Genomic DNA, 16,736 nt, shown 5'->3' with positions numbered 1-16,736 from the left:
AACTTTCTAATCAAGGCACAGTGAGCAATCTCTCATAATTGAAAATCAAGTGTTCAAATACTGAGACTAATTTATTCAGGAATGTCAGCATGTAGCACTGAATTGACCTTGTAACTAACACTGAACAGTCAGAAATAGTCTCTACAGGGAAAACTCATCAGACCTTCTTTGTAATAGTACAAATAATCTCTGAATAAGTTGTACATGACTTGTGTTTTCCAGGTCAGGTCTCAGTCTGTCATATGGGTGTCCATTAAATGATTTTCATTGCTCTGAGATCTCTTTACTGGGTTTAATCCTAGGATCTCATTATGTTGATGTTCATGTTAGTTTGAACTTATAAAAGTAGTTGTGAATAGTCGTGCTATCATATCTATCTTAGCTGTAAATGAAGACAATAGTCAACTTATTGTATTATTAAAAATTTAGCAAATATTCTTTTAAAACTGAGACCTATTACAGTATTTCTGTATCCTAATAGCATATTTCAAATAGTGAATTTCTTTTGCACTAAGTTACATTGATAATATAAATGAATGTTTAATTAAATCTAAAACATTTTCTCCATTTTTACTATCTCTGATATAAGCAAGAATCCAACATGGTATATTGATATCTTTTCTCTTTTGAAATGATATATACAATCATGGCATTTCACAATCTTTCTTTGCCATTTCTGGAAGGGAAAAATAAACAAAAAAACTGACAGAAAAATAGCAATGTGGTTAAAAGAATACCATTGACCAGTTGAACTTGATAATCACTATTTAATCTCTTCTAGTTTTAACTTTGCAAGCATTACAGTACTGTCTTAAATAGATAATGTCAATACAGCTGAGGGCTATTCAGGTTTCCTTCCACAATTTTAACAATGCTACAGATCTTTAAAAATCAAACTTGTCCTTTTCCTATCTGTTGGGCATCTTTTTTTAATAAAATGGCATACATGCTACATTTCAATGGCTGATACAACCCTCAAATCTTAGAGAAATTAGTGTATTGTTTATAAGCTTGTTCTCATTTCTTTTCTTTGATACTCCTTGCTGCCTAAAAAAAATGGACAGCCATGTCTTATATCAAGAGTCCTATAAAACCATAGCAAGAATCCAACATAAAGAGAAAAAACAACTTAAAAAGTAGAAAAAGAAAAAGGGGAAAAAGGTAAGAAAGAAAACTCTGTATTCGTATCCTATTTAATAACATAAACAATCTTTTTCCTCATCATAAGTTTACATATATACCTACATTTATATAATAAATTGAGAAAGAGGAGATTCATTTTATTAATTCCATGATTTCTAGGCAAATAGTTGGCTATTCGATAGGAGAGAAAGTACTTCTTTTTCTTTTTCTTTTGTCAGTTGGTCGTGGGGCTTGAACTCTAGGCCTGGGCACTGTCTCTCAGCTCTTCAGCTCAAGATGAGCACTTTACCACTTGAGCCACAGCGCCACTTCCGGTTTTCTGAGTGTTTTATTGGAGATAAGAGTCTCATGGAGTTTCCTGCCCCGGCTGGCTTTGAATCATGATCCTCAGATCTCAGCCTCCTGAGTAGCTAGGATTATAGGCGTGAGCCACTGACACCCAGCAAGAAAGTATTTTTTATATGTAGTACATGGCAGCCAAAATAATCATTAATGACCAAAATTAGTTTTTAAAAATGAATTTTAAAAGTATTTGCAACCTTTCTTGTTTACTAGATATCTGAGATATATTTTCCCTTAGTAACTTATAAAATAAAAACTAGCCACCCTAAAGTGAAAAGAAGATTTAGAAAACTCATAGATATCAAAATAAATTTTATGTCTTCACATTTATTAAGGAAACTAACCCTAGAATCAGTACATGTATTCAAGCCCTCAACAAAACATTTTGGAAAACCACCATCTCAGAAACATGATTCTCCCCAATTTACCATCCTACAGAAATAATTGTGTAAGTGAAATATATGACAAAGTATTAAAGTGTTCCATATATATTCACCAGGGGAAAAAAGAAATAAAGTCCCAAAGTAAAACTGTCAGTTACTGTCAATACTTTGTTGCACTAAAAGAGCTCAATTTTGTCACAAAGAATTTTAGAAAGTACTAATTTAATTAAAATATGAAAACTCCAAACTTCCTCCAACTTTACCTGGCTCATAAATTAGCATTTTTTAAGTAAATCCCTCCCCTATCTCTACTGACTTCATGCATGATGTATATGGGAAGTATTACCAAAGTGTCATTATTTCCCATTCTCCTCTTAAAATTAGTCCACATGCTTATTTTGGACACTTACATCCTCCAGTGTACCCACTGGAAATCTCGATAATAGGATGACCATAGTGAAACATTAACATACTCTACATGATGAATGGCTACTTACAAAATGATGTCTACCATTGAAAGGAAAACACATAATTGAGACTTTACATTTCAAATAAGAAAGTTAAACTCCAATGGCACTGACTAGCTATGAGCTTCTGGAAGTCACCCACCTGGGGTAGCATGCGATTTTCTTCTTCCAGCTGTCTTACTCTTGCCTCCAGCTGCCTAACATAGGACAAGGTTGATTCTAAAATTGAAAAGAAAGAACTCACATTATCCACACAGGTCTTGTTCAGTACACTGTCAGGATTTTTCTGGCTTCATTTGTTCAATCAGAATAAGTGATTGCTTAGTCTGTTATTTAAAAAAAAAAAAAAAAAGGAAGGAAGAAAGAAAAAGACTTCCCAGAAAAACAAGAACAGATACTATTTATTGAACCTGCAAGCAGTTTTGAACAACTGAACAGTATTAAGCAGAATTAGAGAAACTTCTAGATCATGAGATTGAAGGGTTATATACACCAGTAAGCACTTTCAACTTTAAGCATCTTGAAGACAGTTACCCCTCTTTTCTCATTTTGTGCATTCTTTTATTTGTCTCCCACACTAGGCATTTTTTGCAATATAATCCACAAGCAAGATAAATTACCAGGATTATTAACAGTACAGAATAAACAAGTGTCAAATATCTTGTTATCTTCATTTTTTTCCAATTAATTGTTCAAATTTCAAGAGCAACATTTGTTCTGAGAAATCTACAGGTGTTAAATACAACATTCAGAAACCAGCCATAGCAGGACTTCATAGTTAAATGTATGGTGAATTTTCACTCAATTTTGGCTGTCACAGAGACCCAAATTAGTTTTTTTTTTCTTTTCAAACTTTTGGGTAAGCTATTGTTAATAGCACTGACATTGATTCTTGTTTTCAATTCTTCATGGATCAGATAGATGCTAGAAGCGAAGAATCAGCATCAAACTCAATTTCTGTTTTGTACCCAAACTCTTGATAGCAAGATTTGATAACATTTTGTCAAAAAAAGGGTTCCAGATAGAGAACTATAGCATGCCATTTTTATGGAAGAACTTGATAGTAATTCTCCTTCACTGAAATGAAATATACAAGTAAACTAGAGTGAAGCATAGTTGCAAGTTATTCAGCATCCAGGAATATATTTCAGGTGTGGTTAAAAGTACATGGTAACAGAATCCCTCCGGAACTTAATTCCATAGTTAATACTAATGCAACAGAAACTCCTTAGAGGTTCATGTTATTTGGCCTTAGAAACACACAAAAAAGCATAATCCAAGATGACACTGCATTCAAGAGGCAAATGTATGGAGCCCCTAGTAAAGTTACTGTTGCATGAAAACCTTAACTTGAAATTCATCATGCATGGGATTGGGAAGGTGGCTCAGTGGTAGAGTGCTTGCCTGGCATGCATGAGGCCCAGGGTTCAATTCCTCAGCACCACATAAGCAGAAAAGGCCAGAAGTGGTATTGTGGCTCAAATGGTAGAGCACTATCCTCGAGCTGAAGAGTTGAGGGACAGTGCCCAGGCCTAGAGTTCAGGCCCCAGGACCAACCAAAAAAAAAAAAAAGGTCCCATGACTCCCCTTATTTGCAATAACTAGTATATATATGAGACAAGTAGAAAAGGTCAGATAAGATGATGTTAAGCAAAATGAACCTCAAGATAAGGACCAAGTGGTTTTTTCTTTCTTGCTATTGCTTCTAATGTATTTGAAAGGTGCCATGTGATTTTTTTTTTGTTGCTTTGTATGTCCCTCCCCTATGGTATAACCCCTGTTTTCACTGTACTTGATGTTGGTATAATTTGGGGAGGGGAAGGGAAAAAACAGATTTTTAAATAGGGATACAGGTTGACTCATTGCAACAATGGGATGTACAAGACACCATGTTGGGGGTGCAGGGGAGAGTATAGCTGTGGAGATGAGATGTAAGGGATGGTAGGGGAAAAACAAAGGAGGAGATAACAATGCTTAACAATGCTTGATAAGAAATGTACTCATTACTGTACTCATGTAACTGTAACCCCTCCTCTGTACAGTATTCTTCACAATTAAAAACACTTATTAAATAAAAAAAGAAATTCATCATGCACATGGAATATTTTTAAATCTGGGAAGTGCTTAAATGAACCCAATTCTTATTTTGTGATTTCAAATTGTGAAAGCAGCAAGCTAAGTTAGGGAAATAGTCCAAGCTAGTAGAGCACTTGCTAGGAAGCCCTGGGTTTAATACCCAGTACTGGGGGTGGAAAGAGAATTAAAAAGCCAATTTTTTTACATATAAAATGTTCATCTTTAATTCATAAATATAACAATTAAGCTCATTCCTGCTGTGAACATAGCATGCCTGTTTTCACAATGATTTGCAGAAAACCACTATCAACATTAATAGGATACAATGATGCCCACACGGAAATGGAAATAAATCTTGAGAATTCCTCATCTATATATTTATATATAGAAATATAAAGTAAAGGAAACTGAAGATATTTGCTATAGATATGTCTTCATATTTTAGCTTAATGAAATGGGAATGTGTTGCTTTACTGACTTTTCAAAAAATGGGAAACATGCAGCACAAAGGAGTAAAAAATTCTTGATTTAACCAATCTGCTTTTACACCAGCAAATGAATAAGTGATTTACAGATCCCTGAAATCTGATTATAGATGGCCTGATTTACAGTTTTGTAATTCCAGCTTTCTTGTCAAGAAAAATAGCCATTAGCTAAAGACCATCCAAATGAAAAACTGTTCAACCATATTCTATTAAAGTCACAAAAATTAATTGTTTTCTCCTTTCTTCACAATCTACAGCATATCTTTATTGTTCCTATATTGCTCTACCTCTATGGCTGTGATATTTAACACAATGGAAAGGACTCTATGCAAAGAAATTTGGGTGATATTTGAAAAAGGCCATTGAATAGTATAATTGTCTTATTTATGAATTGAGTGACTATCTTCAATCACTATATTTCCCTCTTGGAAATCTTCCACTTGCATAAATGATGATATGATACTGCATATGTACTTAAACATCTAAGGTATTATGGATGTCAGTTCATTCAAAGGGAGTGAATTCTTGAGTTTTAAGGCAGAATTACAACAGAACAAGTCCAAATCTTCATCCCAAAGCATTCACTGAAAATGTGGCATATAAATAGATAGAGAGCATTTTAAACAGTTAAAACTAACTCTTTTTAATATTTTATTTTATTGCAAAGGTGATGTACAGAGGGGTTAGTTACATAATTAAAATAATTTTACTCCTCCCTCATTTTCTCCCACTTTCCCTCTTTCTTACTCCCCTCCCCTCCACCCTCCAAGTTACAAAGTTGTTTTTTTTTTTTTTCCAACATAGTATCTTGTGAGTACCACTGTTGCTTTGGTTCACCCTTTGCCCTTTCTCACCATTTGGTTATCCTTCCCTTCCCTAAGTCAGAAAAAAGGTATGTATAAGACACAGGGTACAAAAACAAAAACAAAACAAAACCCAACTGTGGCAACAGGTGATAAACCAAAAAGAAATAACTTCACACAGTACATGAATTTAAAAAAAAAACACTCTTGTTTCCATATCTTGGAGTTCATTTCAATTAGCATCACTTTATATAGTCATATGTACATAGCTATTGAACTATTGTGATCCTCTGCTAGGACTATCCTAGACATACACTAATTATTACTAGTGGTGCTGTGGCTCAATTGGTAGAGTGCTAACCTTCAGCAAAAGAAGCTCAGGGACAGTGCCTAGGCCCTGAGTTCAAGCCTCAGGACTGGCCAAAAAAAGAACATGAGTCTCTGAGTTCAAGCCTGCCAAAAAAGAAAAAAAAAAATTAAATGGAAGCAAAAGTAAGGGAAATTTGAGTTCACCCCATTAACACTGTTTGATGGTTGGGAAGAAGAAAGGGTAAGTGATTATAGGTTCTAAGATTCTCAGGACACAAATTCCCTTTTAGTACTACAAGCTCAACTGCCAGGTTCCAGTATGTCCCATGAGTGGTTCTAATGTGATGGTGATCGGTGATGGTGATCGGTCTGGAAAAACTAACATCACACCACAGTAATACAGGTTGCAATATTTCAATATCCCCCAAAGGTATTTATTTCTCTCTCCATCCTGAGAAACACATGGATAACTAGACATTAAAAAACAAGGAAAAGCAAATCATAAATATATATGAAAGTCTAGTGACAATCTCAAGATATTTTTGATTGTCATAGACTTTCTAAACAAACCATTCCTTTCTCTGTTTCACAGAACCTACATATGAAAGTTCATAGCACCTTTTTATAATAAAACAAATGCCAGAAATGTGCACAATAATTCTACTAAATATTGTATTTTTCCTAATAGGTCCAGTTTTAGAGGTAGAGTGTGTCTTAGAGGTTTCCAAAATCACCCTGTCTCCCAAGCTCTAGATTTGCTTAGGAAACAAGAGAACCAAAGTGCACAGGCTCATGACACTGGCTACTAACGGTGGGGTTTCATCAAATATAGTCAAAATATTTTGTTTCATTACTATGGTACCACAGTGATTCTCATATGAGATCTTCTAATCATACGGTGAGGTCTAGCTTCTCACATAGATGAATAAATGCTAAATTCCCCATTCTTCTTGGTTTTAGATATTTATGTTGGATTTACTTTTGAGTAACCTAATATTTTCACTAGACAATAACCTTAACTTAATTTCAATTCTGTTCTCCTGAAATATATTCAATGACTTAAAGGAGTTCAATGTTTTCCTCTGTCATTTAAAAATACTCTGACCAGCCAGGAGCCGGTGGCTCACGCCTGTAATCCTAGCTACTCAGGAGATGAGGATTGCGGTTCAAAGCCAGCCCGGGCAGAAAAGTCCGTGAGACTCTTATCTCCAATAAACCACTAGAAAACTAGAAGTGGCACTGTGGCTCAAGCGGTGGAATACTCACCTTGAGCTGAAGAGTGCAGGGATAGCACTCAAGCCCAGAGTTCAAGCCCCACGACCAACAAAAAAAAAAAATACTTCAACTAAAATATTAAACCCTCTTTCCCTCTCTCTGGTTTCAAAAGCAGTGTTTCTCCCTGCAGAAAGAAATAGCTCTCCTGGAAATCACTTGGGAATTGCTGATCCTTGTGTGCTGATAGTGTATCAGTAATAGTTGCAATTCTCTCAGGCTTGTCAAAGTTCTGAGTGGTTTAGATTAAAATGCTGTCATACCTCCCAAATTGTAGGGCAGAAAATAAATCTGGTATTTAAACACTCCAATACAACCACATTTGCAGAAGCATAATTGAGGGCCAAGCACCATTAGCTCATACCTATAATCCTAGCTACTTGGGAGGCTGAGATCTGACCATTGTTGTTCAAAGCCAGCCTACACAGATAAATCTCCAAGACGCTTATCCCTAATTACTAAAAAAACAAGAAGTGGGACTGTAGCTCAAGTAGTAGAGCACTAGCTCTAAGCTAAAAAGCTCAGAGACACTGCATAGACTCTGAGGTCCAGCCCCAGGACTGGAACCCCTCCTAGATATATTTATAAATAGTGTAAAGGAGTAAATCATTTTGAAGACTGTAATGGCTGTAGGTTTAGTTTTTCTGTGGGTAAGAGGAATCATTCTTTGAAAGTTTACCCACTTTAAACTTATTTTGACATTTCATTGTCATTGCAATAGTATTAAGAGGTAAAACATAATGAGATGATTTATGAGGGTTCTCCCCTTATGGTAGGTTAGGTACCCCTATAAAAGAGTAAATTTGGCCCCTCTTCCTCTCTCACCATTTAGCCATTGAAGATATGGCAAGAAGGTACTTACTAGATGCTGTCCATTGATTTTGGCCTCTAGAGATGTGAGCTACATTTCCATTCAGTATAAGTTACCCAGGCTTTGAAATTCTCTTTAGCAGCAGAATAGACTAAACCAGCCTCTTCAACCAACAGCGCTGGCAGAAATGGCTATACAAGTGCAGAAATCTGAAATTAGGTCCTTATATGTTACCATGCACCAGAATCAATTCCAAATGGATCAAAGATCTCAATGTAAGGTCAAATACCATGAAAATATTACAGGAAGGGATAGGGGAAACACTAGGGCTCCTTGGCACAGGTCAAAACTTCTTAATTAAAGATCCAGAATCACAACAAATCAAAGAAAGACTGAATAAATGGGATTATATCACACTGAAGAGTTTCTGCATGACTAGCAAGCTAAATACAAAAAGCCCACAGAATGGGAGAGGATCTTCACTAGATATGCATCAGACAAGGGCTTCATATCTAAACTATGCCTAGAACTCAAAAAATTAAGCTCCCCAAAACAAATCCCAACCAATTAGTAAATGGGCTTAAGACTTACAGAGAGACTTCTCTGATAAAGAAATAAGAATGCCAATGGACACATATAGAGATGGTCAACATCTCTGGCCATAAAATGCAAATCAAAACAACATTGAGATTTCACCTTACCCTAGTTAGAATGGCCATTATCAAGAAATCTAATAAAAACAGATCGTGGCAGGGATGTGGCCAAAAGGCAACCCAACTACACTATTGATGGGACTGTAAACTTGTTCAACCACTCTGGAAAGCATTATGGAGAGGTTCCTCAAAAGACTAAACATAGAGCTCCCTTAGGACCCAGAAAACCCACTTTGGGCATTTATGCAAGTGAGCACAAACAAGACTCTATTAAAGCTACCAGCACAACCATGTTCACTGCAGTATTATTTACCATAGCTAAGATATGGAACCAACCTAGATGCCCCTCAGTAGATGAATGAATCAAGAAAATGTGGTATATATTCACAATGGGATTCTATGCCTCCATCAGAAAGAATGACATTGCCCATTCATAAGGAAGTGGTAAGACTTGGCAAAATTATATTAAGCAAAGTAAACCAGACCCAAAGAAATATAGGTTGCATGGCTTCTCTGATTTGTAGTAATTAGAATGTGCCTAAAAAATCTGCAAGTAAAAGACAAATGGAAAGTAAAAGACAAATAATTACCCTTGGACATGATAAGTTAAGCATGACTGTAAACATTCACATAGTGGGACCAAAGGAGGATATTCCTAGGAGAGATCACAAAGGCTCAATAGCTATGTGCATATGGTCATATAAAATGATGCTTATTGAAATGAACTCCAAGAAATGAAAACAAGAGGTTTTTTATTTTATTTTTCTGTATTTTCCCCTTGTTTTGTTGCTGTTTTTGATTTCTGTACATTGTGTCTTGTATGTAGGTTTATCTGATTTGAGGAGGGGAAGAGGAAGCTCTGGAACAGTGGGACAAAGGGTGAATCATTTCAGTAATGATACTCACTAGACATTAGGTTGAAAATGAACTATACAACTTGTGGGGGAGGGGAATCAGGAGGGAAAAAAACGAAGAAAACAAAGGAAGAGGTGATATTGTTCAAAAAGAAATGTACTAGTTGTTAGGGGGTTAATTTTATACCCTGCTACTTTGCCAAAGTTTTGAATCAGTTTGAGTAATTTGGGAGTGGAGTCTATGCAGATGCTGGAGGGGATGTGGACAGAAGGGAACCTTACTGCATTGTTGGTGGGAGTGTAAACTTGTTCAACCACTTTGGAAAGTAGTATGGAGGTTCCTCAAAAGACTCCACATAGAGCTCCCCTACGACCCAGCAATCACACTTTTGGGCATTTATCCAAATGTTTACAAACAAGACCACACTAAAGCTACCAGCACGAGTATGTTTATTGCAGCATTATTTACTATAGCTAAGATATGAACCAACCCAGATGCCCCTCAGTAGATGAATGGATCAAGAAAATGTGGTATATATACACAATGGAATTCTATGCCTCCATCAGAAAGAATGACATTGCCCCATTTGTTAGGAAATGGAAAGGCTTGGACAAAATTATATTAAGTGAAGTAAGCCAGGCCCAAAGAAACATAGATCCCATGGTTTCCCTTATTTGCAATATCTAGTATATGTCTGAGTCAAGCAGAAAAGGAGAGATAAGATGATGTTAGGAAATGAACCCTAAGATAAGTATTCCATTTTTTTTCTTTCATGCCATTGTTTCTAACACATTTATAAGATTATTTCTTTGTTGCTTTGTATGTCCCTCTCCCACATTATAACCCCTGCTTTCACTGTATTTGATGTTGGTATAATTTGTGGAGGGGAAGGGGAAAAACAAGTCGTTTAAATAGGGATACAGGTGGACCCATTGCAACAATGAGATGTACAAGTCGATATGTCGAAAATGAACTTTACAACTTTGGGGGGGGGAGGGCGGGGAGGATTGGGTGTGGGGGTAGGGGGAGGATGGGAAGGGATGGGAAGAGGAAACAAAGGAGGAGGCTACAATGTTTGATAAGAAATGTACTCATTATCTTGCCCATGTAATTGTAACCCCTCTGTACAGTATTTTCACAATAAAAGAAAAGAAAAATAAAAAGAAAAAAAGAAATGTACTCATTACCTGACTTATGTAACTATAATCCCACTGTATATCATCTATTCAATATAAATAAATATCAAACGCAAAATAAAAATACAATAAAAATGATTTACAAAAATGAAAGAATAGGCTAAAATAATTTCCTTCATCAAGAGCCCAATGAACAGCCATATGATTCCAATTCATCAGCAATCACTGCAATAAACCCCGAGCTCAAAACACATGGCTTGTCCTAATTCCAGGTTAATTCCACTACTTGCAAGGCTTTATACATTCCTAAGAAAATTATTTCAGAACTATACATTCAAGGATATTCTGACAAAGTGCTTTTCTTCCTCAAGCAAGCAAAGGTCAGCTTCCACTTAGAATTCAAATTATCTCTAGAAGTATAGTGATCACATTTCTTACTGTAATTTTGTGCTTTCCTTACTTAAAAAACTTCTTGGAGTCAGCATATTCATGTGTGTCTGGCTTTTTAATTCAGATTACACTAAGAGGAGAGGTAATTTTTTTAATGGAGCGCCATATTCAAAATAAGTATAACTAGTATTGGGTTTCCCTCTAGTCTACTATCTCCCCAGCAAATTTCAATCTTCCCAGGCCCAGTTTCTTTGCCAGCCTGAAAGAGATAGGAGAGAGTTCCTTCCTATCCCTCCCTCCCAGGAGGAAAGGTTTTCCCGTGTTCCAGTAGCCCAGAGTTCTCTTAACCCTGTCTCTAACCTACCCAGCCATTAGAGCTCCCCTACTCGAGTCAGCCCAGAAAACTTTCCCTATTCTAGTCACAGAAAAAAATTCTAATAGTAGAATTTCCAAAGATTAGAATATATTTCTTTGTATGATACTGTATTTCACATTGTTCAGGCATTCAGACACAGCTAAATGTGATGTTGCAAAGAGTTGTGCACTGTTTGCTGTTGGGTTGATCTTTTTAAATATGAAGGTTAATGTTCTTATAATTTTAAATTCACTCTATAAATCTCTTTCAACTGTTTTTGTTCTCATTTCCCATTGAAATATATTGAATGCCTTGTGAGTTCTCTACTCTCTCCTATTTTTATTCTCTGTATTTTCTTAAATATACCACATGAAAATACTCCCCTCATTCCCTACACAGAATGGTGCTGTTCCTTGTAAGGGTTAATGCATACTTGGATCATTTTCTTTAATATTAAGGATGTCTTCATCCCATAATGACTGTCTGTTGTATGTCAGATGCTCTCCTAGGTACTGAAGGTACAGCAGCATGTAAGAGTAAGATTTGGGTGTTCATGGGGCTCATATTCCAGGAGAGAAGACTGACAATAAAAGTCAGACAATTAAGGTATTTTATGAAGTGCATCAGATCCAAATGTTAGGAAAGAGGCATCCTGGAAAGAGGAGCTTCTTTAAGGAGCAGTGCCAGGGAACGGCTCTCTGAGGACAATGACCCGAGAAAAGGATGACAATGGAAAGATCCTGGAGAAAATTCTAGGCAGAATAAGGACATTGCTTAGATCTTGTCTGGGAAGACCCAGATTCTGGAACCTCATCATGAAAAGAGAAGTGAAAGCAACTCACAACAGAGATCTGTTTACCTTCTTTCTTCCACTGCTTAAATTTCTCAAATTTCTCACTTTTGGCTGTTTACCCTTAGAACTCATTTTAGACTATTTGACTCTTCAGCTTTGCCTGTAATAGAAACCTCAGCATTATGTGTGGCTCCTCTCTCACAATCTACTTTCCATCCCCACTCAAAAGTTTTGTTGATGCCACCTCCAGAACATTTTCAGAATTCCATTTCAGAAGAAACTATGATGAGTGTCCCTGTTTCCATTCTTGCCTCCCTCCCAGATGTGTACTTATTCACAATCAATTTGAAACTTACAGAAGACAGGTTTTTCCTTCTGAAGAGCTATGTCTGATCATTTCTTCCATTCCACACTCAGCAGGAGTTTGATCTACATAAAAGCCCAAGTCCTTAAAAACTCTAGCAGGGCCCTACATGATCTGAACACTTGCTTCTTCCAGCCATGAAATCTCTTTTCGATTCCAGAACACCCTAGGCATGCTCCTGCCTGGTGACTTAGCTCTGATGGTCCCTTCTTGGTGTGTTCTGCCCCTCATCATTTGATGAACAAAGACACAAATCTTTGTTCCAATCTCATCTTCTCAACAAGATTCACACAGGCTTCTTAATTTAATCATGCAATCTGCTACCACATACGCCCCACACTCTTCATCTCCTTGACCCTGTTGTACTTCTTTCTATTTGTCACTACTACATCAACTTCTATTCTGCAAATTAACATACTCATCTGTTACATTTATAACAAAAGTTCTGTCTTTCCCCACCAGAACAGAAGCTATATAAGTCAAGGATCTTTTTCTGAGGTGTTGCTTGGAAATCTAACTTCTTTGAACAGTGTCTATCATGGTGAAACTTTACAGAATGAGCAAATCAACCAGTTATGTAGACACGGCCCTGAAAGCACATTATTTCCTAATACAAGTCTACATTTTTAATCAATTCTGGCAGGGATTTGTATTTAAATGAAGCATAATACCAATTCTCCTTCGTTGTTTAAAATTATATGGACCATTATACTTTGGCTGGAAAATTTAGGGCAAATTCTCCAGTGATGTCAGATCCAACTATTTGTGGCTAATTTCGCCAAGGAAATGTGAAACATACTCCCATCAGGCTCAGAAAAATGAATGTATATAACTAGGAGGTATGCTATTGTCTGAATGATTATGTCCCCACCAAAACTCCCCTGCCTAAGCCCACAGTGGTAGTATTAGGAGATGGAGCCAGTAGTAGGAATGGGAAATATGAGGAATGAGCTTATTGCCTGTTCAAGAGTTCTTTTGCCCTTCTATATATGATGACACAGAGCCCGGTGCTGTCTGTGAGGAGTTAGACCTCACCAGCACCAGGTAGGCTTGTGTCTTAATTAGCCTTCCCCATCTTCAATACTGTGCACAATAAACATCTATTTATAAGTAATCTATTTGGAGTTATTTTGTTATAATAGCTCAAAGGAACTAAGAGAAGGCTGGAGTTTGGGGAGATATGTACAGAGAGACAGCTTGGGAGGAGTGCAGGATGTTTGAATTATCCCTAAAAATCTGAAATCTATGGACTAGAAATGCCACTATTATCTCAGAATAGAAACGCCCTTCCACTGGAAAACTGCTTATATCATTAAGGCTCTCTTTTGGTCAGAAATACCCACTGGGTGGAATCTCAACTTCACCAGGACATTTTCTCCCCAGTTGTTCCTTCACAGAGTCTGCGGAGGGAGAAGGAGCATGCACATGATGGAGATGCAGCATGGAGCAGGTGTCAGACAGGCACGGAATGCGGGGCTCTCAGCTGTCAGGCAGTGGTCCCTATCAAAACAGGGGTAGGTTTCTTTGTGAAGAGAAAAGCCTGTCCTTTCAAAAGAAAATAAAATCCAAGCAATGTGCTGTGTGGTTTACTTTAATTAGAATGAAGGTTGGAAATACTGACTCATGTTCCAAAAGGGCTTTGACAAAAATCATGAATGCTATCGTAATGCCATGAAAGTGCTGCATTTTTTGATACAGAAACTAGTTTTGTTCATTTATTATTTTCTGTAAAAGAATAAATAGCTAAATGGATACCTAACATGATGAGTTATATCATGCAGATATTAAATATATTTGTATACATATAATATGTACATAGATTATATATATATATATATATATATATATTTCAGATAAAAATCTGCCTATATCCTAATGCTGGTACCAGAAAATAATCACCAAAAATTTGTTCAAGCCTTTCTTGTCTCAAATGCACTTTTTAAGTGGGAGGAAAATGTTGTTTTTAATACACTTTTGTTATTATCCACATACTAACTTATTCCTTGGGGCTGTGGACTGAATGAGTCCCCTGAACTGCTTGTATAAGTTAATCCTAAAGTCATATGTTAATGGTGTCTGAAATCCGGCACCTTTGGGACATAATTGAACAGAGTTCTCAGGAATGGGTTAATCCACGTGAGAATGCATGGGATGAAGGGACTGGCTTTATTATACAAATGAGCCCACGCTGGCATGCTTGCCTTACCTCACCATGTCATACTCTATCTACTCACCACATTATGCCCAGGAAGCAGCCCATAGGCTAAGTCAAGCAAATACCAGCATCCCACTCTTGGACTTCCCAGACTGCAGAAACTGTAAGAAGTTCCTGTAGTCTGTTATAGCAATGGAAAATTGGGCTAAGACACTTAGGAATAGTGACATGGTTGTTTCAGCCTCTATTTCTCTCTATGAAAAGGCTGGGGCTCCATGTGGCAAGACTTTGCCTTATGGTTCTTTTCCAAGATGCCCTAAGACAACCACAGTGCTCTGTGTAGATAATGACCAATAACTTATGTTTGAGGGAAGGAATAAAAGTCTTTATTACTCTGTCCCAATTGCATGGGTGTTACTAAATGTGTTGTGTCCCCAGGACAGTTTGAAGTTTGAAGCAGTTAACCCAAATGCAGCCAGAGTTCTACCTATAAAACACGTAATAACAAGCAATCTAACTAAACACTGTCTTAGAGGAACTTTTTATGCTCTGAAATTGCATTCACTTTTACTCTTTCCCTTGAAGTGTCAATACCACAAAGGAGGTAGCAGGTAGGTAGCAATAAAGTGGGCTAAAAAAAAAACATGGGAGCTCTATGGGAAAAAAAGCTCAAACTGTAAAGAGCTATTTACCATGAGTACCACTTTAATAGCTATTCAGGGTCTTACTTTCCACTGTTCTTAGTTGCTGTTACTGTTGTCATTTTCCTAATGCCAAAGGATAAAAATGGATGTCATTTTAATAAATGTAACAATTTTCTCTCTGGTATGTGGCCCTCTTACAAGTACATCTGTCAGTATTGTCAATAAATGCAAGGAAGATCTATTTTAAAAAAAAAAACAAATTTTCAAAAGACAGTAAATCTATAAAAATGTTATTTTCTCTTAGGAAAATTAGTATTCTTTTTTATGTATGCCTAGATATTTTTGTAAACTTTACTGAGTTGCTTTTTTATTGCCATACTTTTCAGAAAAAATATAATATTTTTCAGATCAATTTGAACTTCAGCTGTTAGGATTTCATAAAAGTTTTGTTGAATGTAGCTTTTGTATGTTCTCTATGGTAGCTATGAAATAATAGCTGGCAAAAGAAGCTCAAACTGTCATGATGAAGGCATAGTTCTCTTCTATAAGGAAAGAAATACATGTACAAAAATTTACCATACACTCTCTCTATATGGTGATTATTTCAATGAATCTGCTGAGATAAACAAAGTAGGGAAGACTACTTGCTTTGGAATATTTTTTGAACGTTAGCTATTTTAGTATATGTACCACATACTTGACAATTAAAGTGAGATAATGTTTACTAATCACAAATTAATGTTCCAAGCACGATTTCATGTGCTAGAGGCATTTCACCGATATCAAACAGGGCTTCCCCTCCTCAAGGAAAATTCTAGTAAGGAAAGCAAATAGGAATACTCATACACACAGACACAAAAAAATAAGCACACTGCTTGCCCTGTATACACCCCAGCCCCTTTAGCTTACATCTAGATCATCTGATAAGATTTGAGTATCTCATTCTAGAAGTAACAGCAAAGATCTGGAAATGAACTAACTAAGCAGCAAGAACAGAACTTGAATCATCTCAAAGATGGAAGCAAGCCTGAGATAGTCAAAGGGCAGAAAGGCAACTAGAGTGAGTCAAGTTGAAAGGCATGGGAGTCAGAAGAGGGAACATGGGAAAGATGTGTACATCTAAAGGAGCCTGGACTTGCAGGAGGGCAGTGAGGAAGGGAAGATGCACTGCATGTAGCAACATCTCACTTGACTTCTACTTGAAAATGGTCGTTTGGGCTTCGGTGTAGTGGGTGAAGGAAAAAGAAACAAAATGGGAATTAGGGTAACCACTGAGAGAGCCATTACAGGAGATGGATGG

At 36.7% G+C, this 16,736-nt stretch overlaps 1 protein-coding gene across 10 annotated transcripts in view; it reads right to left on the bottom strand.

Moving 5' to 3' along the window:
- Positions 1 to 16,736, bottom strand: part of Ccdc85a (coiled-coil domain containing 85A) — a 184,107-nt gene that overhangs the window by 37,460 nt on the left and 129,911 nt on the right. For 9 of the 10 annotated variants that reach the window (XR_011372534.1, XR_011372535.1, XR_011372536.1 and 6 more), the window contains exon 3: positions 2,478 to 2,554. The exons of the other annotated variant lie outside the window; for it this stretch is intronic. Coding sequence is in view for 6 of the 9 variants with exons in the window: in XM_070025669.1 (XP_069881770.1) it covers positions 2,478 to 2,554 (77 nt within the window). In the remaining 3 variants the exon portion in view is untranslated. The remainder of the gene's footprint in view (positions 1 to 2,477; positions 2,555 to 16,736) is intronic. 10 annotated transcript variants of the gene reach the window in all.

Source organism: Dipodomys merriami, unplaced genomic scaffold (assembly GCF_024711535.1).
Source record: "Dipodomys merriami isolate MVZ:Mamm:240054 unplaced genomic scaffold, mDipMer1.0.p SCAF_17, whole genome shotgun sequence".
Taxonomy (NCBI): domain Eukaryota; kingdom Metazoa; phylum Chordata; class Mammalia; order Rodentia; family Heteromyidae; genus Dipodomys; species Dipodomys merriami.
Note: the sequence above shows the minus strand (reverse complement) of the source record. Positions and strands in the feature narration are given on the sequence as shown.